Below are 26,017 nucleotides of genomic sequence, written 5' to 3'. Positions count from 1 at the left end.
TCTCTCCCAGCCGACTTTTCTTCTTCCACTCTCTCTCCTCAGCCGATTTTCATACCCTTCTTCTCTCTCTTTCGAATTTTTTCTTCTCCTCTCTCTCAGATCTCCTCTCTCTCGGGTTTCTCTCACTGTCTTTCTTCGTTGGCCTCGTGCGAAACATTCCGACGAAGGTTTTGTGTGGTTCGAGCGGTGCGCAGGCGTCGTGGGTCGAGTGTGCGCGAGTGGTCGGGAGTCTCCGGGAGTTGGTGCGAGCGACGAGGTGGTTCGAGCGCGGAGGGTTGGTGCTGCGCGTGGTTGGCTCGAGGCTCGTGCGATTTCAGGCGAAGCCTTCGTCCGCGGGTTCGTGCGTGTGTGTGTGGTTCGAGTGCTGCGACGGGGGTGTCGCGGTGTTCGAGGGCTGCGCGCGAGAAAACCGGGGTCGCGTGTGTGAAGTTTGGGCGACAAAGACCGCACGGGTGTGTCGCGCGAAGTAGTAGCGTGCGTGTGCGTGACAGCGAAGGCCACCGGAGTTCCGTCGCCGGAATTTTGTGCCGGCGAAAGTCAGTGGTATAATTTTGTACTTAACTTAGTATGTCAGTTTATTCATTATTCTTATATTCACTATTTTCATAGTTAAGAAAGGTTTGTAAATTATAAGTAATAATTAGAGTGTTTAGTAATTTATTAGATTGTTAACTAATTAAGTTATTGTTCTGTTTTAAGTATAAATTCTGGTTAGGTTTGTAATTGGAATAAGTTGGAAAGTAGGAAAAGTGTGCCTTATTATTAGTTACATTATTACTGTTTCATGAGTAACCTGTTTCATGAAACTGATTTGGGACTTATGACTTACTTTTGGACATGGAACTTACTTTTGGACATGGAACTTATTTTGGACATGGAACTACCTTTTGGACATATGACTTACTTTGGACATATGACTTACCTTTTGGACATATGACTTGACTTTTGGACATAAGACAGGCTGGACTTATGACATTTTGGATTGGTAAAAGTGGACTAATGTTACTAAATAACTTAGTTACTCACTAATTCTGACTTCTAAAAGACGTTAAATTCACTAGATTAGAATTATAACGAAAGTTCTAGAATAAGGTTTTAACTATTGCGTAATTCGAATCGTTAGATCGTTATGGTCTTAGTACGTAGTAGTTGTTAGTGTTATCAAGGACGTAACACTAAAGCTTTGTTTTAACGATTTAGGTCCCAATTTCATAAGCGGCTCGTTCTATTAAGTCAGCGAAAATTCTCCGTTACAAGGTACGTACGCGTACCAGTTTACTTTCAAAGCTTAGTATCATGTTTAGGTTGCAGTTCATGTTATTGGAACCTAGTACCATGATAGGGAACATTTGATTGTGATTGTTTGGTTAGACGTTTATAACGTGAAATCAATATGATGCATTGAAATATGTTGCATTGAAATGCGAAGTTCTATCGTAGTGTAACATCAGCATTATTAATCTGATCTATAGAGTAACAAAGTGTTACTAGGGATAAGATTGAGTTTGGTAATTAAGAGAGTATGTAAATGACTCCTTAAAGTTATAAAAGAATGATTGGTAATAAAAGAAGATTATGGCGATACTTGTAGTTGGACTCCCTACAAGTATAGAACAATGGGGGGAGTGTAGGACTTGTCCTACACTCCTACGCAGGCCTACTGTGACGACAGTAGTGTCCTTATATTTTGATAACTCAAGTAGGCGGAAGGTTCCGTTCGATCTTGGGGGTATGCATACTAAGGTGATGGGTGTGAGACGGAACAAAACCGTATTTGCATTTCATCTAAAGACCAAGTGTCTTTAAGGATTCAGTAGCCCGTATGATTCTAGTAAGATGACGGTGCCCGTTCGATGCCAATTAAAGATTGAAGATATAAAGGTTAAAGGATGCAACATAAGTAGCATCATGCTTAAGATCGTTCATGTGTGCATCATTTATGCTTATATGTATTCAATGGTTCATTACGTACTCAGCATAGCTGATTGTGTGTTATTATGTGTTTGATGAACTGCGATGAACCATTGATGCTACAATGGGGAGCAGACTAGGTGTGCTGGTGTTGCTGCATATTCTCGAGCATATGGGGACTAGGCTTTGGTATTTACATTAAAGCAGTTTTAAATAAGTATTATTGGTTTTTCTAAGACTTATATAAATGGTTTGTGGTTTGAAGGAAAGGGGTCATTGATGATTCCCGAGTTGTATTTATATTTTAATTCCCGCTGCATTTTAGTTTTCAAGATGATGTTTTAAGTTATCGTTAACTCTTATTATGCCTTGCGTTCCATCGCGGCGGTAACGCCCCCGAAGTCGACGCGACGTAGCAGTGGTAGACGCGTGTGGATTTTGGGGGTGTTACAACTACTATGTATGGCCTCCTTGACCTATGTAACCAATATTACTAGCTACCCACAAGAAGGTTCTTCAAGGAATGTACAATCAACAAAAGTCCACAAATCAATGTTCGAATCACCTGACAGTGGTGAGGCCGTCCCTAATGTTTGGTTCCGAGAGATGGCGAATTCCAGTTCCGCAAAACAAGTGGACATTTGCTGTGTTTCAGCGTCATAAAAAATGGTCAGCAACCTGCAAGCAAGAAAAGATTCACAAAGCCTTAATACTCAGTCGCTGAATCGAAAACTATCGAGCCTTGTTCACTTCAATCTTATAACATAATTATACTCTGAAAGAATCAGTTTCAATTAGTATAATTAGTTTCAACTGACATCAACAAAAATCAGTATATTGCATAAGAGCAAAAATTAACTTTAATCAGTAAATTTAGTTCTAGTTCAGTAAAATTGTGGTGAATAGGGACTGAATGCAATAGAGAAATTGTGGTGCATACCTAAGGAAATTAAATTCTCCGCCTTCCCGTCAATATACTGATAAAGGTCATTGTCACAAAACTAATACTATGCCAATATGTATACAATGTGGTAAAGGTACGATCCCGCTTGTGCTCCTCATTTGATGCTTTGCTTCTCGCATTCTGCCATAAAGGGGATAGAAAAGGAAGAAAGAAAAAAGGGAAGGGAGAACATCCAAACTACAACTTACTAACTGCACAGGCTATGAAGGAGTTGTAAGAGTGATCTGTGGTTTTGTCCATTAAACTGCCAACTAGAATAACTATACAATGGCTTTTCAATTTTCACCTTCAGATCTTTGTTCATCTCTATGACTTGGTTGGATCAACCTGCAACAGACATTGCGGAATCAATGAAAACAGCTGGGAACTTTGCATATAGGACCAATTGTATATATCCCCACAAACAACAATGTGACATTTTAGCAAGAGTCAAACTAGAGTAAAAAAGAGTTAGTATGTGAGTGTGAGACTTAACTTCAGGGAAAAGAAGAGAGAAAAAGTTATCAAGGGATCAAACCAGTAATTTGAGACACCAAAATAGAACTTGGAGCAAATAAGATTGGGATGCTCATCTCAGAAAACAATACTCTATTGTAACTTGTATTAATAAGATAGAAGTTTATTATTGTACTCATTCAACCAACCAAGACGCACAAGGACATCAAGATGGCTCCACTAGTTGGTGAATAAATTTGTACACCGAACAACGAATACCATCTATCCGGTAAAAAGTATACTTCATCCTTTCCAAAATCAAATGTAACACTTGCCATAGGAAGTTTCAAAAAGAAAGTTCAACATTTCTTCATTTGACTAATGAGTTCTTTCTACTCTCTTCTCATCACATGAGCTCCTTAAATATTTGCCTCCCCCACCCCACATATTGCTATTATTTGCGTGAAGAAAGTCTAAGTAATAGTGAAACCTGATTCTGAAACCCAAAGAAATATCTTTCTGCATAAACCATAAAACTCTGACCATTTTTAGGGTCACATCCATTTAACCAAAGTTAATAAATGGCACTAAACATAAAATGAGGCAGGCTTTATATGGAGTATTACCTTAGCAAAACCGCTGCCATGAAACATGCCAGCAACAAGGCTCTCACCAGCAGCTGAGCCCATGTTACATGAGGACTCTGACGTTACCTGCGCAACCCTTGTGCCCACTATTAATAACCCAGATTCAGAACACTCCATAGATTTAGTAGGCAACTGGACTCCATCAGGAAGAGAACTATTATCAGGGACCAACTTGGGAACTTTACTTGTCTCAACATCAGAGCACTGCAAATCTGCTGTTTGTAAAACTGGCTGAAAATCTGATGTCCCCGTTTCCCCGACCATATTTTCACTGCTACAGCAGTTAGTCACTTTCAGAAGATTATCATCTCCTCGTGTCTCATGGTCAGCTGGTTTTTGTCTATCCAAACTTGTAGCAGCAACAACACTTTCTGAATTGGAAGGCAAACTGTTATTTTTTTCCAAGACCTCCAAATTCAAGTCAGGATTTTGAGTCCTTTCCTCAGAATTTCTGACAGCAGTAGAATCCCCATTTTGATCACCATCATTTTCAACAGTACATAACCCCTTGACATTAGTCAGACCAGAGGAATTTGAGGTACTTTTTGCTACCTCGTCGGAGTGAAAAGTATCAGAACCAGGATGAGCACAAATTTTCTCATCAGACAAAGACTCATTTTCTGCAACCATATTCAAGTCAGGATGCAAGGTTTTAACCTCAGAAAAATGCATGACAAGATTAGACGCCTCATCTCGAACATTATCATTCCCGCTTGAAGTTGGCCCATTACTCATTTTGCTTTTCGCTTCATCCTCACAGTTCTCAGCATCAGACTCAAGATGAGCTGGACGTCTTTCATCAGATGAAGAGTCGGGAATATTAGGAGCAATGCAATTCAAGTCAAATTTACCATTCAAACTGGTATCGTCAACCTCGGGTTTATCAGCAACAGTTCTATCAGCCCCGCCATCTAAACAGTCATTCTGAGACACACCAGAATCTGCGTCTTTTTCTGATGAAAATATTGAATTGACCAAAAAATTCAGGAAATCATTCTTGCAAGGATGCATGTATACTAAAAATAATGAATTAATTACTAACCTATTGATGCTGTGCTTTTTACAACAAGTTGGTGATCTAGGATTGGTTTCTGCAGCATATCTGTATGCGCAAATACAAGCATATTCTTTGATCTCATTTTTTCTCTGACAGATTCTTCAAGAGGCTGGAAACCAAATACTGAGGTCCATGTACGCATAAGCTCAGGAATGGCAGGAATGACTAACTTCTCAATCTCAAGAGAGCTGAGAGCCTGCAGGCAGTATAAACAATAATATATTAAATTGAAAAGTATTTTAAAAGCAGGGCTTTATGAAGTGAAAATCAATGCTAGTACAGACTATAAAGCCTGTAGATAAACTAATCCCCAATTACACATCTTCAAAGAAATATTATGCTACAAGAAAAACCATTGATTAAACAGAAACTAGTCTAAGCGGGAGAAAGGGCATTAAAACAAAGACTACTGGTGAGCTATATACATGTTTGCTAACAGCACTAATCACCCCCATGTGTGAGCAAAGTGTCACAAGCAAAACACAACGAATTAAAAATAGTAAGACACCAACAAATATTTTACCAGCACCCTAGATCTTGTCACATTTTTTGAAGGCACCTGGTACAATTCCTTGCCAAGAAACACAAAAGATACCCATCACTCCTTCAAAATATACAGCACAGATACAGTATTCTTCTTAAATGAAGTGAAAATTACCTGGATTTCTTGATGCTAAAATTTAACACAGCTTCCGCACAGTTTCTAAAGTTTTTGTGATTAACCCAGCAAAATATAGGCCAGTTGATCAAGAGAGCATAAAAAAATTTCAGGAACATATATATGCCTTATTTACAATTGAAACCCAGTAAAAATCAACAGAATAAACAGCACCAACACCGGGAAAATCATCAATCACACTAAACAACAAAAAACATCCAAAAGAATAAGAAAATGATCCATATTAAGGAGGATAGCATGAAGTAATAGACTACAGCAGTGACAATAAATCAGCATGAACTAGTAAAGAGACTCTGAAACACACCTTTTCAATTGCAGAAAGTAGCCGTCTGCACATTCCTTGGCGCCTATAAACATTGCGTGTTCCGATGAATGGCATTTCTGCTAGCTGCTTCCCCCGAATTCTGTTCAACCCAACAAAAGAAATGCAATGGTTGGTATTGATGATCATAAAAATACTTCACAGAACCAAAAAAAAACATCAAACAATCAAATTGTGAAATTCATCAACTATGTAAGTCATCATCAAATAAAAGATCATCATCATCTAAGCAATCAAAATGTGAAATTCCTCCCATATTCTTATCACAAACTTGCATAAGAAATGCGAAAACAATGATATCTAGCATCTCCCAACGCTAACAGCTATATCAACTGTCACCACCCATCCAAAAATCAAACCAAACTAATCCATCAACTATGTAAGTCAGCCTCATCGTACAAAATGAAAATGTTCAACCTAGCAACCATTACTTCACAGAAGATATACAAACTTATCTTTACGAAAAGATAATCTAAAAGAGGCATAGATTTACTGGTAAGAAAACTGAAATGTACCTCCCATGCATATTTAAATATATATTTATTTCAGAAAAAATAAACAAAAACAAAAAAATTGATTTTTAGCAAATGATTGCTACAAGCCAGATTATTTATCAGGCAACATGGTACTCCTAAGATCCACTCCGGCTGTTTTGCGATTTACCAATACATGTTCAAAAGCCTGCATGATAGATGATCCCTAAGACCCCAAGATACATGTCTAAAAGCCTGCGATTCATTGGCTTTAGCCTTAATCAGGGAAATTCAAGATGAGCCTTCAGCACCCAAGACTCTGCATGTTCCCTTCACTGTGCATCAGATCTCAATTTCTCATCCACTTCATCATAGCTTTGAGAATGAAGGGTCCACAATGCTCTTTTAATACATAAATGAAGCATTGCATAGTAAGGGGTCATCGATCATCCAGGCAGCAATGCATTAATCATCGTCAGCCAACATGGCCCAAAACCAGGACAACAATAAAATAAATTGAAGAGTATTTATCACTAAGAAACTTTTCCTTTACATGAATATAAAAAACAAATACGGTAATTTCTTAGCTTATGATTCCATGTGATGAAAACAAGAAGTTTGATACTTCATTAACCATATGAGAAAGGAGAGAACAGCACAAGTACCAGAGTCCAATACAAAATCATAAAAAGTAAAGGGCAAGGAGAATTTACAACCCACTGAAGAACACCCCATTTGAGATGCAGTTTTCTGGTAATAACAACTCCTTGCATAAATAAACAAAGAATAACAAGATTTACTTTCTTAATAGAAAAGCTCCTACTAGTGTTTGGACCCACTCCACCAATTTTTAAATCAAATAGGAAAAAGTCCATCTTAAGTATTTAGATGAGATTTCTAGACATCAACAAGGCTTAACTAGGTAGACTTTAGATGATTCTGAGAGCCAAAAGAGTTGGTATATTATATAAAACTCTATGAAATTAGAACAAACAGCAGCAATTATGAGTTATGACAGTGACCCTTGGAAATCACTGAAAAAAGACGCACGAAATGAAGGAAAATTATCAGCAGCACACCCTCAGCCAGAAGTTACTATTCCTTTCCCATAGCAGAGAAAATGATGACTACTGATAAGTCTAAAATCATCCACATCAAACCATACATCAGCCTAGAGATGGGCTACGTCTCAGGATCTAGGCGTGAGCACAGATGACTATTCTCAGAATCTAAAGATTACCATTTGTTGCCTATAATTTAGTCTTTCCCTAAGAGTTTTCATTATGGTCCCCTCTTTTCCTACTACATGTCCTGTACAATTCATTTCTCCTACACTGAAGCCAATAATATCTCTCTAATTCCCTTCCCAAAGTCAACAGTTGCATACTATTCTTACTTTCTTGCTGCAGATCTTTACCAAAATTATCTGTTGGTAAAATAGGCAAGTAACCATACAACAACACGGAACAACCACAAAAACTGCAATTCATATGAGATGACCAAAAGAACATATCAAACAATAAGCAAGCTGACTTGATGAAGACTTTGACAGCAGCTTGAAACACTGACAAGTGAGCATATAAATAAACAGACAACTACCTACCTGATGGAAGCGGTTGATATTACTTCATCTCCTTTCTCTAATACAATAGTTAAAAAACTGCTAAAATTTAGCCGGTTAAAGTTTGACCTGCATGAAGGGAACAAAAGCCCATAAGAAAAACAAAACAAATTACATGCAAGTAAATTATTCAAAAGCACCACAAAATCAATAATAATGTGGTAAGCGCAGCTATCGGAAGTACTAATAATATCAGTGGCTTCAAGAAGGGGGTATCAGACAATTAGCAGTTGGCGGTTAGTTGTTGGCTATTTTACTTGACTGGTTTGACTAGTTGTTTGTATTAACTGTTTATATTAGTTGTTTGACTTTTGGTTGTTTATAAATGTGTTTGATAAATCAGCTATTAGTTTTGGTTGCTTAATGCAAAATGGAGGCAAACGCCAATAAAAAAAAGCTAGTAGAACCAGCTTTTTACTTAAGGATGAAAAGCTGGCTTGTAACTTGTAAGCTACCCAAAAAGCCAATTACCAAACACTTTTTGGTTGTTTGACCATATGAAAAAGCTTAAGACAATAAAATAGACACCTAAAAGCCATTTACCAAACATCCCCAAAAATCTGTAAACACAGGATATAGAAGTGGCTTTGTGATCTCTATAAACAAGCTCATGTAGCTCCACTAAAGAAACGAGAGAAAACTCAAATTGCCTCATATTTCTTTCCCCCAAATTGTGGAAGCAACTACCAAGGACAGAGATAAGAACTCCTGCAGAAAAAGGAAGCACTAAACAAAGGTTGAAACAGATTGCACTGCATATACAAGAAGTTCTTACCCACAGCTATAGACAACATGGCGTATCAGATTGGCTCCACTTCTTGGGTCAAGGATAGGCAAAAAACATTCCTCCATGACAGAGAGAGCCACGGCCAGTTTAGAATTGTATTGAATCTTATGAGGTTCCACGGTAATGGAATCTTCTTTAAGGTCAGACCTTTTAAGTAGAGTCCATGAAAATCCATCACCCAAATCACATTTTGCTCCTAGAAGACTCTCTAACCGCTCAGACATCTACAGACAAAAGAGGAAGTTGATATTATTTAAATGAAATGAATAGATGAAACAAAATAACAATATGACAAATACGGAGTATAAGAAGGCAGGCACCATTTGTTACCAAAGCATTCAGCGGATATATAGCACATTGACTCAAAACACATGTAAATGCCAACACAAGAATCTTTCACTTCTGTAATATTGCAGGACTGTTTTGCTCAAGTCCTGAAGTTATAGATATTTTTGAAAAACAGAAAGAAGGAAAAAAGGTCAATGATACTAATGTACAGAACATTATATGTTATGACACAACGCAAACAGACAGTGACCGTAACACAAAATAGTCTTTACCACTGAACAGTGCATAAAAAAAAAAGTACCCCTCAAGGTGATTAGGAGAGATCAAATAGAGATCAGTTTACCACAAGCGAAGGAATCACAGAGAGGGACAAGAAGGAATTTGTCGTTGCACTTCCTAGTGCATACAGAACAGACAACTAAGAAGAGCTTAGTTGTTAATTTTAAAGGACAATTATCAACATGTTTAAACTACTCATTATTTAGTGGGCTTTCATTAGTGAGACAGAAAATGAAGCATGTTGAAAGACGAGTCTGAGACAATAAAAGAACAATCATCCCCATTGCCCAAAATAAAATAGAACATTCTACAGGTGCCAAATAGTGAACTATCTATTAGCTGAAAGAAAACTATGCCGTTCAAAAATCCCCTTTGAAAGTGAGTAAGTCCGCATTTCAATTAACCAGAGATAAACAGACGAGAAGAGGCAAACGAAAAGTAATTGCATATCTGAAGACCACATTGGAAGAATCTGACACAACAAAATTATACGACTACTTTCAAGCAGATGACCTTCGGCTTGCAAAGTATAAACTAATCCTCCAATCCCATAGATATCAGCTATATGTTTTAAAGAAAAGTTTAATGAAGCATTATATCTGCTTAAAAGCCTTGCAAAATCTGTGGTTGATTAAGATTTGCACATTGAATGACACACAACACCGGCCATTGTCTGGGACTACTTGCTCACCACAATGTATTAGACAAATTGTGACTACTGAAGTAAGCTTACAGCATATTACAAACAACAAAAATTTCTCTACAATAGAGAAACCACTTCGTGTTGTCAAGGATAAAGATGCTATCAATAACCCCACAAACACTTGAGCACAAACCACAGTTTGTATGATCATATTAATGGAGGCACTTCATTTTGAACAGCAGTATGAGTTCTACATGAAACAAACAAAAACTGCTAGAGAACCTGTTCACATTTTCTCCTACAAAAGCCTGGCCTTCTGGGTTTGACATAAAGATCATCCTCCTCAATGACACATGAATCGTGATCTACAGTAACAAAAGCACAAACTTGTGAATAACAGCTGTTCAATACAAGTCAAAGAAGCAAGAATGGAAAACAGACAATGGATTGCTACATTTATCCTCGCACAAATTGCAAGTGACCAATTGTGAAGAGGCTGCATCACAATCATCTCCCTGGGTTGCATTTGCAGATACGCCACCAACACCACAATATTTGCATGAGCAATAAACACAGTGCCATTCACCCGAAGGCACTTCCTGCAAACATAAGAACAGAAGATAATGAGCTCATATAGGACTAACAATTTTCTGCTTGCAGTATTGTCTGAGGTGCCAAACAAGTCACATTAAACTTTCAACATACCAATGTATATAAACTCTAACTTAGTGTAACCCACATGTGAGGAAAAGAAAACTTAATTGTGCACCATGCTGATGCTCAAACAACCATGTCCTAAACCAGAAACTAAAAATTCTCAGCACAACAAATCTAGATTTGTAAATATAGATGTAAATCCAAAATGCAGATCAAGCAATTCAGCAATTAGCCTCCACATCAATGAGTAAGATATAATGCAATGTCATCTCACAATTGAACTATTTCTAGGATTCCGTCAGGAATCTGAACATGCAACCCCCTCTAACAAAAAAAAAGAAAGAAAAAACAATATTGATAATAATACTCTAGAATAAAAATAAAAATAAGAATAAAGGAGAAAAAACACCCAAGAAAATCCTACAGTACCGTGGATAACATCACAACCTCAGAAAGAGATTTTTCAGAAACATCAAACCACCTTAAAGAAAAAAAATTGACCACAAAAAACTTCTTGTACGATATAACATGTGCTAACAGCCTCCAAACAGCAAAACTACGATTGTAAGAAGAGATCATTTTTCAGTTTCTCAGAATATATAAGCACTAAAGGTTAACGTGTTGGGATCAATAAACAATTATAGATTATCAGACAACTAGCCACAAAGAAAATAACCTACTCAAGTACAATTACAAATCGATGTCCCTACTCCCTAGTCTTCTAAAATAATATGTTCGCAAAGCAAAAGCTTGATAATTGGTTCTCACAAACCCCAATAACTTGTTCTTTGTCATCTAGCAGATACTAATATGTCACTAAACAAGAGCTCAGCTACTGCCTACTAGCCATAATTATCAATCAACATCACTAAAGATTTAACTAACTTAGCATTCATTCACAAGAAGCCATATTTAGTTTACCCACCAATCCAACTCCACCCAAAAAAAACAAAAACTACGAGAAACCAAAGAACCAGAAATTTAAGACTCGTAATGAACAAAATAAAATAGAAACTAGTAGTGTGTACAGAAACCAGGCAGCCTCTTAATTTATAAAAAAAAAAAAAAAACAGCGAATACAATAGCATGAATACCTCTAAATTTAAACATTTTAGGTGAAATGTTGATGGACAGCCATCACAGCACATCAAGTCTCCACCATCTCCACAGATAGCGCAGGTATCATCATTAGGGTCCTCACCATCAACATTTACACCATGAAACCCCAAACGACCAGTCTCCTCTTGTTTGTTCCAGGAATCCAGCTGACATTGTAACAATGAAGATCCACTTTCCACATACATATTTTCATAGGGTTGGCAAAGTTTGCTCCCTGCATGGTTCGCAAACTCAGGAACTGAAATTATTTCCTTGCAACAGAAACAATGAATCCCATCTCTTGTAATGCTTCCCTCAAGTAATGACTCAGATTTTGGACAGTTCATATATCGCACTTTCGCATCAAGATTAACGATACCCGAACCAATCATCCAAGCAAAAACACTGTGCTTCCCAGGATGAGCAATAGCTCCATCACTCTCTGAATTTGAACCCTGATTAGATCTGCGCACCACCAATGCACACCGCCTTCTACCTTGTGTCCCGTTCCGGACTGATGGCTTCTTTTTCAAAGCAGAAAGTTTGCGCTTAGCTCCAGATTTATTCATTGCAGCATCATTGTCACTGACTTCTTCATCAGAAGTATCACCATCCCCTTTATGCTTCTTTTTCTTGTTTTTGTCTGATCTTGTCTTAGATACAACTCTAAACAATTTTCTCAGTACATCTTCTGGTAATGGGGTAAAGGTAAAGTTAGGGTTGCCAGTTTTACCCTCTTCAACTTCCCGCTGAAGCGTACTGTATGCTTTTGTAACTGACCAGTGAGTTTTTCCTTCACAATTGACATATACTGCATCATTATACTGCCTGCCATTTCTGGGCCTATATTCAATTGTCCAGCCTGCACTTAGAAGCATATCCACAATTTGCTTTCTAATCGAATTCTTTTCACCTGAAAGAGACCCAACTGCTTCAACCTTCTTGCGCTTCACAGGCGTATTGTTTTCAGGAAATGTAGTTTCTTTACCTTTGGAAGAATTTTCCACAGTGTCTTTTTCAAGTCCGGCAAATTTGACCTTTTTCCCTGACAAAATTCTCTTCATGGAAGGTACTCCATCACTAGGCCTCTCTGGTACTCTAGGAGGACAGATGTCCTGTCTGCTTCTTCTGACAGGAGCTGTAGCAAGAGAAACTTTTATTTTCCTATCATCCTTCACCTTGCCCTTGTCCTTGTCATGATGTATCACCTTCAGTGTACCGTTTCCCAGATCTTTCTTTGGTCTTCCACGCTTGCCCTTCTTTTTTAATTTTCTTACTGTGTGTACAGCGCTGTCCTCAACTTCGGCTAGAGCTTCTTCATCAACTGTAGAAAAAAAGACTTTCCTCCTTTGAGCTTCTACCTCTTCACAATAATCAACTGATCGTTTGGCCCTAACACTTTTGCGACTAGGTGTTGAATTTCCATCAGATTTCTTGCTTGTATCTTTAGTTTCATCTTTAGCTTTATCAGGAACATTTCCGCCCTTTCCAAGGCAATTAGCAAACTTCCTCGGCCTTCCACGTCCATCCTTCTTTTTTGAAGTATTTGCTGATTTATTGTTCAAATCTTCGCGTTCAACTTTAGAAACAGCCTTGACCTCTTTCATCTGAACTACTTCCTCCTCAAGGTGATCTCTGGATTTTTTGGGCCTTCCACGCTTCCTCTTCCTTTCTGAACTTTGGATTGGCATTGGCTCAATGTTCACATCACCATCAGCTTCGGAAACAACTCGGGCATCGATTGGCTCAACTAACTCATTTTCAGAGTGATCAATTGATCTCTTTCTCTTTCCACTATCACAGATGTTTCCAAAGTCAACCGCTGCATTGCTACCTTCAATATCAATAATGACTGCCTCTTCTCCTAGCCCACCGTCTCCTCTCTTCCTTTTCCTAAGTGAAGCTCTGATGTTCCTACGGTCGGTTTCCTCTCCTATACCATTGGCTGGGACAACCCTGGATCTCAAAACTCTAGCAACAACTTGAGCTTTTTCCTGCTTAGCCTCTGTTTTGAGTCCTTTGCTCATGTCACCTTCGTCATCAAGATTGCATTTAGAGTTCACAGTAACACTCACTTTCTCAGGAGTCTTGATTAGTGCACCAGGATTAGATTCCATATGCTCAGACGTTCTAGGATCAATGTCCACATGCTCTTCCCTTCCTTCGGTCATGAGATCGCTATTAACATCAACACATCTAAAACTCTTCTGCAAATTCTCCTTCCCTTCCCCTTTCACCATTGGAGAAAGCACATTCGAATTATCATCCGCAAAACCCTCATCCTTATCAACATCCTTGAGAACAGCTGGACATGGCTCCAACACCCAATCAACAGAACAATTCAACTCCTCCATTCCTGCCTCCTTCTGCTCTCCGCCAACATCACTCTCTTGCTCCACATTCCCACAACACTCATCAAGTTTCTTTTCATCATTAATTCCCCTAGTTGAGCAAACCTGTGGACTGCCACCAGCATCACCCACTTCCCCACCACCTACACCTACCTCCATCTCCTTTCTCTCGCTTCCAACGTCGTACTTACATTCGACAGTCCTAGACCCATCTTTCTCCTCTTCATTCTCAACTTCCATACCCTTAGCCTCATTCTCACACAAACCCTCTTTCTCACACACTAAACCATTGGACTTCCCATCAGTTTTGCTCACTTCACAGCACGATTTGCCCGTTTCCTCGCACAAAACATCATCCGGGTCATCCTCTAAATTCAAATCAGGTATTTTAACCCTTCTTAAATCACCATCATTATGGACTAAATCAACCTTACCATCCTCCTTCTTCGAACTACTTGACCTCAAACCTTCTCTCATCTCATTCAACTAACAAAAAACCCAATAAAATCACAACACCTAAATATAAATTCAACCCCTTAATTCCATTACTTTACCCAATTCTTCAAAAATCAAAGCTTATGTAAAATTCTCAATCAACTCTCCATAAATCCACCAACCAACCAAAATCCCCAAATCTGAACACTTCCAAAGACCCTGATGAAACTGAAACCCCATAAAAAATTACAATAAACAAACAACCAAAGAAACACCAAAAAAAATCGAGAAATCTGAGAGCAAAAAAATAGTACCTGAAATTATTACTTCACAAAGCAGCTGATGAATGCAGTTAAACCCAGAAATTATATGCACGCAAAAATTCCCAACAGAAAAAAGATTCAAACTTTTTGTTTTCTAGTGACAAAATCAAAAGAACATCAAACTTTTAAAAAAATTTAGGGGGTTTTTAGAGAGAGAAAATTAGAGAAGAAGAGGCAAGAATGTGAAGGGGGTTTTTAATGTTTTTGATTTTGGGAAGTGGGTTTAAATCAAAAAGGATTCTTTTTTTCTTTTCTTCTCTAATCTTTTTCTTCTTTAATTTCTTTTTATTATTTTTTGGGGGATTCCGGAAATTCGGCAGTATGTCTACTGTTGAAGACTTAAGACAGAATACTAAAATAGACTGTTTTCATCAACTCTTACATTGGACTTTGGAATAATTTAAGGGGTAATTTTGTAAAATTGGTTTGTTTTGCACAAATAAATTTTGCAATTTTCCCTCCAATCTTCCTATTTGGCCAAAAAAATGGCTCCATCTACTACTACTTTCTCTCTCTATTAGTCATTTGCGTAAGATTGAAATTTTGAAATTGGTGTCAAATATTTAATGGTCCTTGTGGGACCCTTTTGGGAAGAATACCTTGAGATTTTAGAGTTGGTTTAAAGAGGTTTTTGGGTTGACAATTGATGCAACACAATCTTTAGGGATTCTAGCTCATAATAGTCAAATCCATGAAGTTTTTTGGCTCATTATATTAATACTTCTAATAGTTTGTTTATGTATTTATTAAACAATGAAGTCTATTTATTTTGATATTTAATCGTGTAATATACGGAATGTGTCTAGTTTAGAATTTTAATAAACGAAATGCAGATTAAATATCATTAGAAGTTGAAGTAACTTAAATTTTGTTGTCGGATATGGATAACTCGCTTATCTATTGGGCCCTTGTTTGATTCTGATAAATTAATGAAGTAAGAGAGTCAGATGAGAAGTATCAAAAAGGAATTACGCTTTTAAGACGAATTATCTAATTGACGTTAATGTTCATGTTTTGCCAAATGGCCCTTGTCGAATATGGATATGTTTCTTTTTGTCAAATGGCCTGCTGCACAAAAAAAAAAATGCAAATTAAAGTTCATCCACGATATACAGTACTCCCACTATTTTTTTTTTAATCTACACACTTCTTTTTTTAGTTCCTTTCTTTTTAATTTACACATTGTTGCTTTTTCTATTTCTGGTAATATATCACATCTATTTTTTTCCTCTTTTTCCACCCATGTCATTCACTTCTTTATATTTTAACCCACTTTTTTGTTTCTCTCTCACACTTTTCAGTTTCTCTTTCCACCTTTTCAATTTCTCTATCATACTTTTGTACTTCCTTTTTAGTTCTCCCCCAAAGTCAAGTGAGTAATTAAAAAGAAACTGAGGGAGTATATACTAATAATTCAAATGTGTCAGAGCAGATAAGGTATTTGTTAAATTACACAAAAAAATACCATATTGAAAGACCTATATCGTACTACTGCTTCCATTTTTCCGAATTCTACTACTTTTATTTTACACAATCTCCTGTGCACATCTCCATATGTAGAATCTCTTATTACATAATATTAAAAATTACAAAATTTCGATAATATGAACCCACACGTCAAAGCGAACTGTGAACCTAATGAGATTTTATATATGAACAATTTCGCCGTACATATTAAATATAAAAATTGATCAAATTTTATAACTCTGAACACTCAAATAGTAAATATGTAGAACTTAGGAAAACATAATGACTATTACACATATATATTACGCAAGGGTTTCTTTTTTCAACAAAAGTATCGATCAACAAAAATGAATAATTCATTGTAAAAAATGTAATAATTTGTTGTGGAGTCGTAATTAATCAATTAATAGTATCATTTCACCAAATATTTCATTTAAAATAAAACGTAAGAAGTCTAAAGCTATGTTTAGTGCACCTGAAATCTTCGGATCTAAACTTATTTGATCTAACTTATTTTTCTAATATGATCTGATTTACAAGATCTTATCTTTTATAAAATATATTATTACTATTATATTATTACTTTGTAATTCATTATTATGCAATAGTACATTATAAGATCTTATTTATAGTATTATTATTATCATTTTATTTCTACTGCAACTTTTACACAACTTTTATTATTATTAATAATAATAATTATTATCATTATTATAATAACAACAACAATAATTATAATCATAATAATAATAATTATTACTAAAAATATTTATATAACCCAAGTCATTAATTTATAAGAGCACCTATACAATGTTTCACACTTTCCCTTTTTAAAAAATGTTTCACACTTGAGAAGTCGGCAAACTCAACTCTTTTTTTCATATAAAATAAAATAAGATATACAAACAACTATGACTTGCGCAAGAAATAAATAAATAGCGTGCAACTTCAAATAGCTAGAGAGATTTTGAATTCGGTGGAAAGAGGTATACTGAATCTAAATTTATAATTTGTATCTCGCACTTAGCTTATTTTGAAATGTAATCCGAATTTAGTAGTTTTGTTGTCATGAATTTGAGCTATCATATTTTATATATTTCTTATTTTTGCGTCAATCTTATGTTATTAACACGCGGCTTATAATTTCTATTATTTATTAACAACAAAATAACTTAAAAACAATTACATTTGTAATGATAACAACAAAATTAATAATAATTACCAATATTAATAATTAATAAGTAGAACAACAACAATAATAAACCTTTTGAACAAATGTACTAGTATATAATAATATTAATAGCAATCTCGAGTGTTTAAATATAAGCATGATTTGATCTAAGCGGATCTGAACTTATTTTTTCTGATCTGATATATACTTATATTTTCTGATCTGAACTTATTTTTTCTAATCTGATTTGATTAGATCTAAAATAAATTGAACATAGCTTAAATTGAACAAAATAAACCCACCTTTTTTTCATTCGAACCTTTTCCTTTAATATGTAAACTCTTTTCTCCAGAGTCTATTATCCCCACAATACAACAAAGAGTGAAGGGACCGAGAATAAAAAGAGAAGAAGAACGAAGTAAGAAAAGAAGCAAGTTTGTAACCCTAATTTTACTAATCATTCAAATTCGGTTCTTCGAGCATCAATTCAAGCGACTTTTCGCAGATAAGAAGACAGAGAAGAAAGAAATTGAAGGATTTTTTTCGATCACTCCAAAAAATTGAAGGTTTGTTCAATTCTAATTTTACTGTTGTAAATTTTAAGATTATAGTATTGTAGTTCATACTATAATATTTGAGTTAATTTTATCAACTGGTATGCAAGCTTAAGAAGTGAAACAAAATCTTGCATTCTGTTGAAGCTTATCTGTAGTTATTCAAGGATGAGTTTCAGAATTATTTAATGTTGTATTGGTAGCATGAAATTGATTGTTGAATATCAATGTGGAAATTAATTTCATTCCAAATAATATGTTTAACAAAATATTTGGAATAGTGATTTCGGAATATTTGCAAAAAATATTTGTGGAACTTAAATGGAAGAAGAATTTGAGCTTATATGTTTGGAAGCTTTTGAAGGGATCAATTCGTTCATTTCGTTCTTTTAGAATTCGAGTAGCTAGTTTTACCAAACCCTAATTGTTTTTTTTCAAAAAAAAAATTGGCAGCTAGTTTCTAACAACTTAATCTAATACTTACGGCTAGTACGACAACTAACAACTTATGAAACGGCTATTCAGCTAACAATTAGATGAATATATATATATATATGTTTAGTAAGCTAACAACTACCTCTTTGGGTGTAATGCATTCTGCTTTCATTGTGTAATCAGCTGAAGGCCTGTAGCTCCGTTCGAATTTATAGTTATTAATAATGTGAGTTGTGAAAAGCTATAACATAGATAAAGAAACTGGTTTGTGTGCAGGTGAAGGACTCTGTATTCTGTAATTGGTCTCTACAAACTTGTATCTGTTTGACTGTATCCCCAATCCGTGCTAGACACATAATTCACCCGTTATCGTTTGTTGGGTCTTTAAATTGTAGGTGAAAGATGCCGAAAGTGAAGACAAATCGCGTGAAATACCCTGAAGGATGGGAACTGATTGAACCTACACTCCAGGAACTAGAATCTAAGATGAGAGAAGGTTTGTTGGATTTCAACCTGGTTTAGTTGTTTTAATCTTTTATAAGTAATATCTTTTTGGTTAACTAATAATCGGTGCTCATAAAACATATCTCGGTGGCAATTACATTTGAATGTTGCTTCCTTTTTGATTTGGCAGCTCAATTGGATTCTCATGATGGGAAGAGAAAGTGTGAAACTTTGTGGCCCATTTTTAAAATTGCTCACCAGAAGAGTCGCTATTTATATGATCTTTATTATAGAAGAAATGAGATTTCCAAAGAGCTGTATGAGTTCTGCTTGGACCAAGGCTATGCTGACAGAAATTTAATTGCCAAGTGGAAGAAGGTATGGGGATGTATCTCATCTCAACTTGTGTTATCCTGATTAAAAAGTTTATTTACCTGTAAAAAGACTGCTCTTGTTCTGTATGTACTTTTGTTAAGCCATGCTAAGGTCTATATCTATACATGATATATTTTGGAGCTGATACAACTTCTAGAAACTGGTAGAATTCATCACCATGATAATGATTTAATAGAAAATTCATTGTTACCAAATTGTTGTACTCCTTTTGTTCGCAAATAATTGTCCTACATACTAATTTGGTATGTCCATATATAATTGTCATCTTAGCACACGAAACTCACTTAACCCATGTAATGTGAAGTTGTGAACCCCTTCACTAACTATATCTCTCACACTCTCCCCTTACTAACTCTCTCTCTATCAATCTTTTTTATTTGCTCATACTTCTACAATATTTACAAAAAGAACTAGAGTACCTTATCCTTTTCTCTTAATATGAGTGCCCAAGCCTAGCAAGGCAATTGTGGACGTAGGGAGTCATTGTATATCTAAAGTTTACTTAACATTATCTTTGTCAGCTTGAATCGTCGTAGCACAAAATGAGCTTCACCTAAAGAGTAGAATTGACCGTGTGTATCATGCTTGATCACGCTGATAACCTATTGTTCTCATATGGATATTGTTAATGCTGAAAGCTGGTAGTATAATTTTGGGTAGCTTGATGCTCAGTTTTGGGAAGCTCTTATCCAAGTTTTGCTGAAATTTTGTTGTCTCTGAACTGCAGCCAGGATATGAGCGTTTGTGTTGCCTGCGCTGCATACAACCACGAGACCACAACTTTGGCACGACTTGTGTATGTAGAGTGCCCAAACATCTCAGGGAAGAGAAAGTTGTGGAATGTGTTCACTGTGGATGCGGGGGTTGTGCCAGTGGGGATTGATCTGCTGGCGTTCCTAGCCTCAGAGACGTCGAGCATTATGCTGTAACTCATTGCACCACTGAGGATTATTTTGCTATCTTGTTATAGCATTATGCTTTAATTGTCTAGGTTATTTCAAGTACATCTGAGACGTAATCTATCTATGAAGTTGGTTTGCGTGTGCTTTCAATGTATCTTATGACTTACAATTGTACACAACAATGAAGCTTATGGAAACAAATGGAAGAGAGCATGGTTGGCAACCCAGCTTTCTGAATTACACTTTTGTGAAAAAAGGAGAGCTGCATATGTTTTGGCAGCTGGTAACTTTCTGAAGATGCTTGGAAATAAAAAATGGAGAATGAAGTGATTGTATTATTGTACTTTGGATTGACAACTAAATAACTTTATAATTTACTACTACAAACTTTAGATTATTGATCATATATAACGTTTTTGTGATAAAAGATTTAAATTTTGACCCCTTACCTTTTTTTTTTATATATATATTTTATAGAAGTATTCATCTATGACTATTTTCCTACACAATGATTTTTGATGACAACCTAGATGTTCATTAGATTAGACAGGGCAAATGATTCATTTGCTAATGATAAGAACTTTACTTTTTGTAAATTGTCAAAAAAGAGTGAAGTTTAGTTGAGGATTTAGGAAGTATAACATTTATCAAATCTCTCTCAACAAAAGTTTCAACACTTGCTAATTATGGACCATCCACACTAGCCTTACTTAGGTACTTGCAACTTCACATATGTGGAATTTAGTGCCAAACAAAGAGAATGGTTCGTATGCGACTGAGAAAATCAATGGTCGAGTTTTTGTTCTATAGACCTCTCTTAAAGTCCACTAAAATAGCTTAAGATGTTCTTCGCACAAAGCTCACAATCAAAACGAGTGATGACGAGGTCGTAAATGTTCAGCATCAAAATTGGTGAAACAAAGTCATCTTGATCATCCAAGAACATGAAGACATACATCAATACATGACGCATCACACAATTCTCATGATCAGCTTAGTTATATAACAAAATAGCAAGGGAATTAGAAGGTTACAAGGGATTTTAGTTGGAATCTATTGCAAGATTGCTGAAGATTTCGAGAAGGATGCCATTTTCAAAGGCATTACAGTGAACAGTAACGTTAAAAGGTTAAACCATGCATATGGGTCGAATTAACTCGATTTCACCCATTCCTCATCCATATTCCACAGTGAACAGTAGCAAAGGGTGTAATTCAGGAAGTTCATCAGTAAACAGAAAGAAACAAGCAGGAAGTTCATCAGTAAACAGAAAGAAACAAGCAGGAAGTTCATCAGTAAAGAAAGAAACAAGACGAAAATTCTGCTTCAATAAATCACAATCCCATCCATAACCAGACAAAAATTTGATAGAACTCTTGATAAAATTTTGCATCGAACATTCTCGCACCTAGAAGTGTCATCATAATCTTTCACTAAAGTCACTATCGCTAATTGGGCTAAACCAGCAACAAAACTAGTGAAGTAGGGGAAATTTGACAACTGCAAAGGAAATGAACCAAAACTGGAAACTGGTCCACCGGTGAACACAGCATCCTCAATGTAACTACTTCCTTATTTCTTCTTAGCATCAGCTGCCTTTGTCTGCCAAGGGAAAGAAGATAGGTCAGGGAAACAGGCAGAAAGAATAATCTACTTCTTAGATGAAAGCAGAGAGCCAAACGCTAAAATCCAAAGACAATAGCACCAATAAGTCCATTCTCTTACCTTCTTGACACCACGAATCTTCTTAGCTCTGTTCTTCCGCTCCTTCATTTGTTTCCTGGACTTCTCAATCTTGGTGGCCAATCCATTCTACAACAAAGAAATGATAAGAGATAAAGGGCATCAGATGAGTATATAAGCAAAGAGAGTCAGGCCAACTCATAGCCTGCTTCCATGGATAGATTGACGAACATAAGAGCTACAGGAAAGGAGATAGCATATTTACCCTGATCAGCCTGTACTTGGGTTCATACTTCTTTGCACTGTCAACAGAATCGTAAATCAAACCAAATCCAGTTGATTTACCTCCTCCAAAATGAGTACGGAATTTGAATACAAAGATGGCGTTTGTATCATTCACATCATACATCCTAGCTAACTTTTCTTTCAACTCCGCCTATATTAGAAAAAAGGAAACTTGGTAAGGTAGGAGTTAAGAAAAAAGACGAAAAGGCATCACAGACGATAGATAACAGGGCCAGTAAAGTAAAACTTCACACATCAAAATACTAAAGAGGCAATGTTCTTAGATAGTTGATCAATGTACAACAAGCACACATTTGCTAAAATGAAGCCATCAGGAAAAAAAATGACTTTTGAAACCCTGCAAAGGAAGATGATCATCTTTATGCACACACTCTATATCTCTTTGATTAATCAAATCCACATGCCGGTATGATTCAAGCTGAAACGGGAAATCGCATACAATAGGCACAAAATAAAAGCGTACTTCCTCCGTTCCATAATTCTTGCAACATTTAAAATTTCAAAGTCTATAATGCACTATTTTAACCATTGATAATTTTCAATTATGTATTGGTCAAACTTTTGAAAAAATGATATTTAGAAACAACATATAAACATGAATCTAACATGATTTCACATGACTATTTTTTCCTTATATGATAATGAATATTCGTAGTGACTGCTGCATGGATTATGGGAAGGAGGAAGTAAAGAAGATTTGGAAAAGCTTCAACAATAATTAGTCACATTCAACTATTCAAGTCGACGAACGCTCTTCGAAAAGATTAATCAACAAACAGAGAAGCCACAACACATGAAACTAACCAGCAAGAAAACAACACAGCAATAACTCAAAAATAGCATCATCAGAAAGCTTCACATGTGAGAGAATACACCAGTCTGTATGAATGTCATGAGCATATACATACGATACATTAATGACAAAAATTCCAATCTAAATCTGTGAAAATTAAATAAGATAATCACCAATTACATGTTTTCACTCTCAATCAATGAACGATATGCGTAATAAAACATGATCCAAATGAGCATCAGACTTATCACTTATCATTAAATCAAGATATATGCGATCTCAACCCAGCTAATCGAGTATAATCATCAACAAACATGCAATACTGATGAATCAAAACAATATAATATTTCATTGAAAAAAAAAATGATCTTCAAAATAAATAAAAACCATACAATAAGATCGAAATATTATAAGATCATACCTTTGACACATTAGCGCGACCAGGATGAAGAACATCAACGACCTAAAATATTTTTAAAAAAAAATCAAACATAATTAGGTTTGCAAAGAGAGAAGATAAAATTAATCGAAAGAGAGAAAAATTAGGAAGAAAAACTGACGAATTGCTTCCTTGAGAGAAGACGATTAGTCATGAACTTGCGAGTTCTTAGTGTAACTGCTTTGTCCGCCATTTTTTTTTCTTCCTCTCTCTTTCTCTCTCCTCTGGTGTAGGAAACTTGCGGCTACTTGTGCTTCAAAGTGTTCGCGAAGAGAGAGATGAGAGAGGAAGAAGGGATTGAGAAGATGCAGTTTTGAGCTAGGGTTTAGTAGTTGTTGGTATTGGGTCTTTTTTTAACCAGTTAATTCGGGCCCTGTTTTCGGCCCAGCTTTCGTCTTCGTTGAGTAGGGTTCATTGGTTATCAACTCTTTTTGGCTCATAAGATTTCACAATTGTATTTTTTTTAGGGATTTACAATTGTAGTATTATTTAACAAGAGTCCTTGTACACTACATTTAATACTACTATGAAAATTAGAATATCACAATCTTTTATGTCATTTTTATTTATCTGAGAGAAGTAATATTATTTAAAAAATTCCCACAAAAAAAAAAAACGTTTTGTATAATATCATGTGTATTTGGCGTAGTTTATCAACAGTTGCTGGTATTTCCTTGTGTATAAGCGATTGCACACTTTTAAAAAAGCCCAAATAAAAAAAGGTTCAGATCCGGACTATTTAGAGGTTTCTTAATTAAGATAAAAGTAAACCCATATTGGTGATATACGTATTGCCATTCTAGGTTATGTTGTGTGATGTGAGCCTGATGTCTGTCTTGGCACCATCATGTTTTATGAATAAAGTTTTTGGGCCTCCATTTTATGGGCACTTTGTTTGCATGCTGAAATAATTCGTAGTAATAGCATCTTTCTTGTGACTGCATGGTTGACATACTCAACAAACTTTGTCATCATGGTCTCCCTCTCTTTGTTTACCGTTGACATTTTTTGTGGTTTTTCTTTTTACGAGAAAACCCAACCAATTTTATTAAGAAACTGTGGTAGAATCTACAATTACAGTAGCATGAACTTCAGAAGGATATTCCTCCAATCACACTCTACATCCATCAAAATTTCTACTAAGCTTGATTAGACCATGAGCAACCCCATTCCCTTCCTTTTTGACAAAACTAAAAGCTACGAAACTACATCTAGTTGCAAGCTTATAAATATCATTCATAATGCTACCCAATTCAGTAGGTTCCCCACTTCTCTTTTTCAACTTTGAAAACACAGTAAGGGTGTCCGTCTCTGGCACAAGATTTTCAAAACCAGCTTTCATGGAGATCTTCATTGCATGATGCATTGCGATGGCTTCCCCCACCTCCACTTCGAACTCTCCCGGCAAGAAAGAACATGTTGCCACAACCACATCACCTGTACTATTCCTTGTGACACTGCCAAGCCATACACCTTCCCCTTTGAAAATGGTTGCATTTGAGTTTGTTTTATAGGCACTCTCATTCGGCGGCTTCCACACTTTGTTGAGTTGCGAATGTGTCACACCCCCACCACTCACCTCATTAGCTTGTACATATTCTCCCACCATGCTTGTTGGCTTGTGGATAAGCTCATCAATCAAGCACTTCCTTCCTTCAAAAATTCACTTGTTACGCTTCAACAAAATACCACAACTCAGACTAACTCCAGAAAAGACGCCACCATCTTGGGTCCTTGTGTAGATTTTGAAGTGTTAAACACTATTCCGGTATGGAATAAATGATAGGGTGTGAACCGGTACCTCTTTCGTACGTAAGCCGGTTTGGTTTCCCGTACAAGAGAACACGTAAGCTAACCTCGGGGGTTGATCCGAGGAACGCCCCTCCGATGCCTAAGTCAGTAATGGGTAAACTGGTAGCTCTCAAGTGGAGTATAATTGTGATCATGAACGTACCTTATGACTCAGATCAACAGGGTATTTATAGGAGTCGGCAAGAGTCCTTACTAGGTTAGGACTTTGCTCCTATTGGCTGGATGTAATTCTATCCTTTTGGGAAATAATTCTATCCTTTATTGATGTTTATCGTTAGGCCCGTGGGCGCATTTAGATAGTAACTGGATCAAGCCCAGGCCCATATGAGAATGGGTCAAGGAGGAGTATCGTCAAGGTACCATAACGAAACCGATATGACAAAGTCAACGGTTCTATGATAAGTGCATTGACCATGACGATTCTTATCGGTCTATGAGGACCGTTATGGAACTTAGCCAGTCCCCATACACACACCATTCCCTAAAATGTCTTTTGTTAGTTAGGAATATATCAAGCTTCCCACTAAACGTGCACTTACCCTCTTCACTATACTTTGGTTTTACCACAACGAATGTGAACAAGACCTTGGTATAAACTTGCTCGAAACAACTACCCTATACTTCCTTTTTTTCATTCTTTGCAAG

General features: G+C 36.2%; 3 protein-coding genes and 1 long non-coding RNA gene across 6 annotated transcripts; 2 read left to right on the top strand and 2 right to left on the bottom strand.

Annotated features, from left to right (window-relative positions):
* The first annotated feature begins 275 nt into the window (after window positions 1-275).
* Window positions 276-2,362, top strand: LOC125497379 (uncharacterized). Its single transcript, XR_007274044.2, has 3 exons — window positions 276-543; window positions 1,201-1,257; window positions 2,047-2,362. It is a non-coding gene; the product is annotated as an uncharacterized LOC125497379 (long non-coding RNA).
* An 8-nt stretch (window positions 2,363-2,370) lies between these two features.
* Window positions 2,371-15,535, bottom strand: LOC104894503 (hypothetical protein). 3 transcript variants are annotated; one of them, XM_010680751.4, is made up of 11 exons: window positions 14,962-15,468; window positions 11,858-14,875; window positions 10,561-10,705; window positions 10,389-10,471; window positions 8,885-9,120; window positions 8,092-8,178; window positions 5,998-6,097; window positions 5,000-5,210; window positions 3,937-4,910; window positions 2,852-3,202; window positions 2,371-2,589 (listed from the first exon to the last, which is right to left on the bottom strand). In XM_010680751.4, exons 2-10 carry the CDS (start codon window positions 14,687-14,689, stop codon window positions 3,182-3,184), a joined length of 4,689 nt encoding a protein of 1,562 aa, XP_010679053.2. In that variant the 5' UTR covers window positions 14,690-14,875; window positions 14,962-15,468; the 3' UTR covers window positions 2,371-2,589; window positions 2,852-3,181. The 3 variants fall into 3 exon arrangements, with proteins under 3 accessions (XP_010679053.2, XP_010679054.2, XP_057251268.1); XM_010680752.4 differs by having other exon boundaries at window positions 11,858-14,866; XM_057395285.1 differs by lacking the exon at window positions 2,852-3,202 and having other exon boundaries at window positions 14,962-15,535.
* A 2,399-nt stretch (window positions 15,536-17,934) lies between these two features.
* Window positions 17,935-20,787, top strand: LOC104894502 (protein BUD31 homolog 2). The gene is made up of 4 exons (XM_010680750.3): window positions 17,935-18,174; window positions 18,993-19,093; window positions 19,232-19,419; window positions 20,165-20,787. The coding sequence occupies exons 2-4, from the start codon at window positions 19,000-19,002 to the stop codon at window positions 20,318-20,320; spliced, it is 438 nt and encodes a 145-aa protein (XP_010679052.1). The 5' UTR covers window positions 17,935-18,174; window positions 18,993-18,999; the 3' UTR covers window positions 20,321-20,787.
* An 848-nt stretch (window positions 20,788-21,635) lies between these two features.
* LOC104894501 (40S ribosomal protein S24-1) lies at window positions 21,636-23,892 on the bottom strand. The gene is made up of 5 exons (XM_010680748.4): window positions 23,682-23,892; window positions 23,543-23,584; window positions 22,288-22,458; window positions 22,065-22,151; window positions 21,636-21,941 (listed from the first exon to the last, which is right to left on the bottom strand). Exons 1-5 carry the CDS (start codon window positions 23,751-23,753, stop codon window positions 21,912-21,914), a joined length of 402 nt encoding a protein of 133 aa, XP_010679050.1. The 5' UTR covers window positions 23,754-23,892; the 3' UTR covers window positions 21,636-21,911.
* Window positions 23,893-26,017: the final 2,125 nt, after the last annotated feature.

The sequence above is a fragment of the Beta vulgaris genome, chromosome 5, assembly GCF_026745355.1.
Source record: "Beta vulgaris subsp. vulgaris cultivar EL10 chromosome 5, EL10.2, whole genome shotgun sequence".
In the NCBI taxonomy this organism is placed as follows: Eukaryota; Viridiplantae; Streptophyta; class Magnoliopsida; order Caryophyllales; family Amaranthaceae; genus Beta; species Beta vulgaris.
This window is presented reverse-complemented; position numbering and strand designations above follow the sequence as displayed.

Coding starts and splice junctions, on each gene's coding strand:
- LOC104894503 (XM_057395285.1), bottom strand. CDS start 14,689: ATGAGAGAAGGTTTGAGGTCAAGTAGTTCGAAGAAGGAGGATGGTAAG. Junction 10,706..11,857: donor TAAAATGTTTAAATTTAGAG/GTATTCATGCTA, acceptor TTATGTTTGCAG/GAAGTGCCTTCGGGTGAATG. Junction 2,590..3,936: donor ATGGCAGCGGTTTTGCTAAG/GTAATACTCCAT, acceptor TCTTGCTTGCAG/GTTGCTGACCATTTTTTATG.
- LOC104894502 (XM_010680750.3), top strand. CDS start 19,000: ATGCCGAAAGTGAAGACAAATCGCGTGAAATACCCTGAAGGATGGGAA. Junction 19,094..19,231: donor AGAATCTAAGATGAGAGAAG/GTTTGTTGGATT, acceptor TTGATTTGGCAG/CTCAATTGGATTCTCATGAT. Junction 19,420..20,164: donor TAATTGCCAAGTGGAAGAAG/GTATGGGGATGT, acceptor TCTGAACTGCAG/CCAGGATATGAGCGTTTGTG.
- LOC104894501 (XM_010680748.4), bottom strand. CDS start 23,753: ATGGCGGACAAAGCAGTTACACTAAGAACTCGCAAGTTCATGACTAAT. Junction 22,459..23,542: donor GTCGCGCTAATGTGTCAAAG/GTATGATCTTAT, acceptor TTTCTAATATAG/GCGGAGTTGAAAGAAAAGTT. Junction 21,942..22,064: donor AGATTCGTGGTGTCAAGAAG/GTAAGAGAATGG, acceptor TTCCCTTGGCAG/ACAAAGGCAGCTGATGCTAA.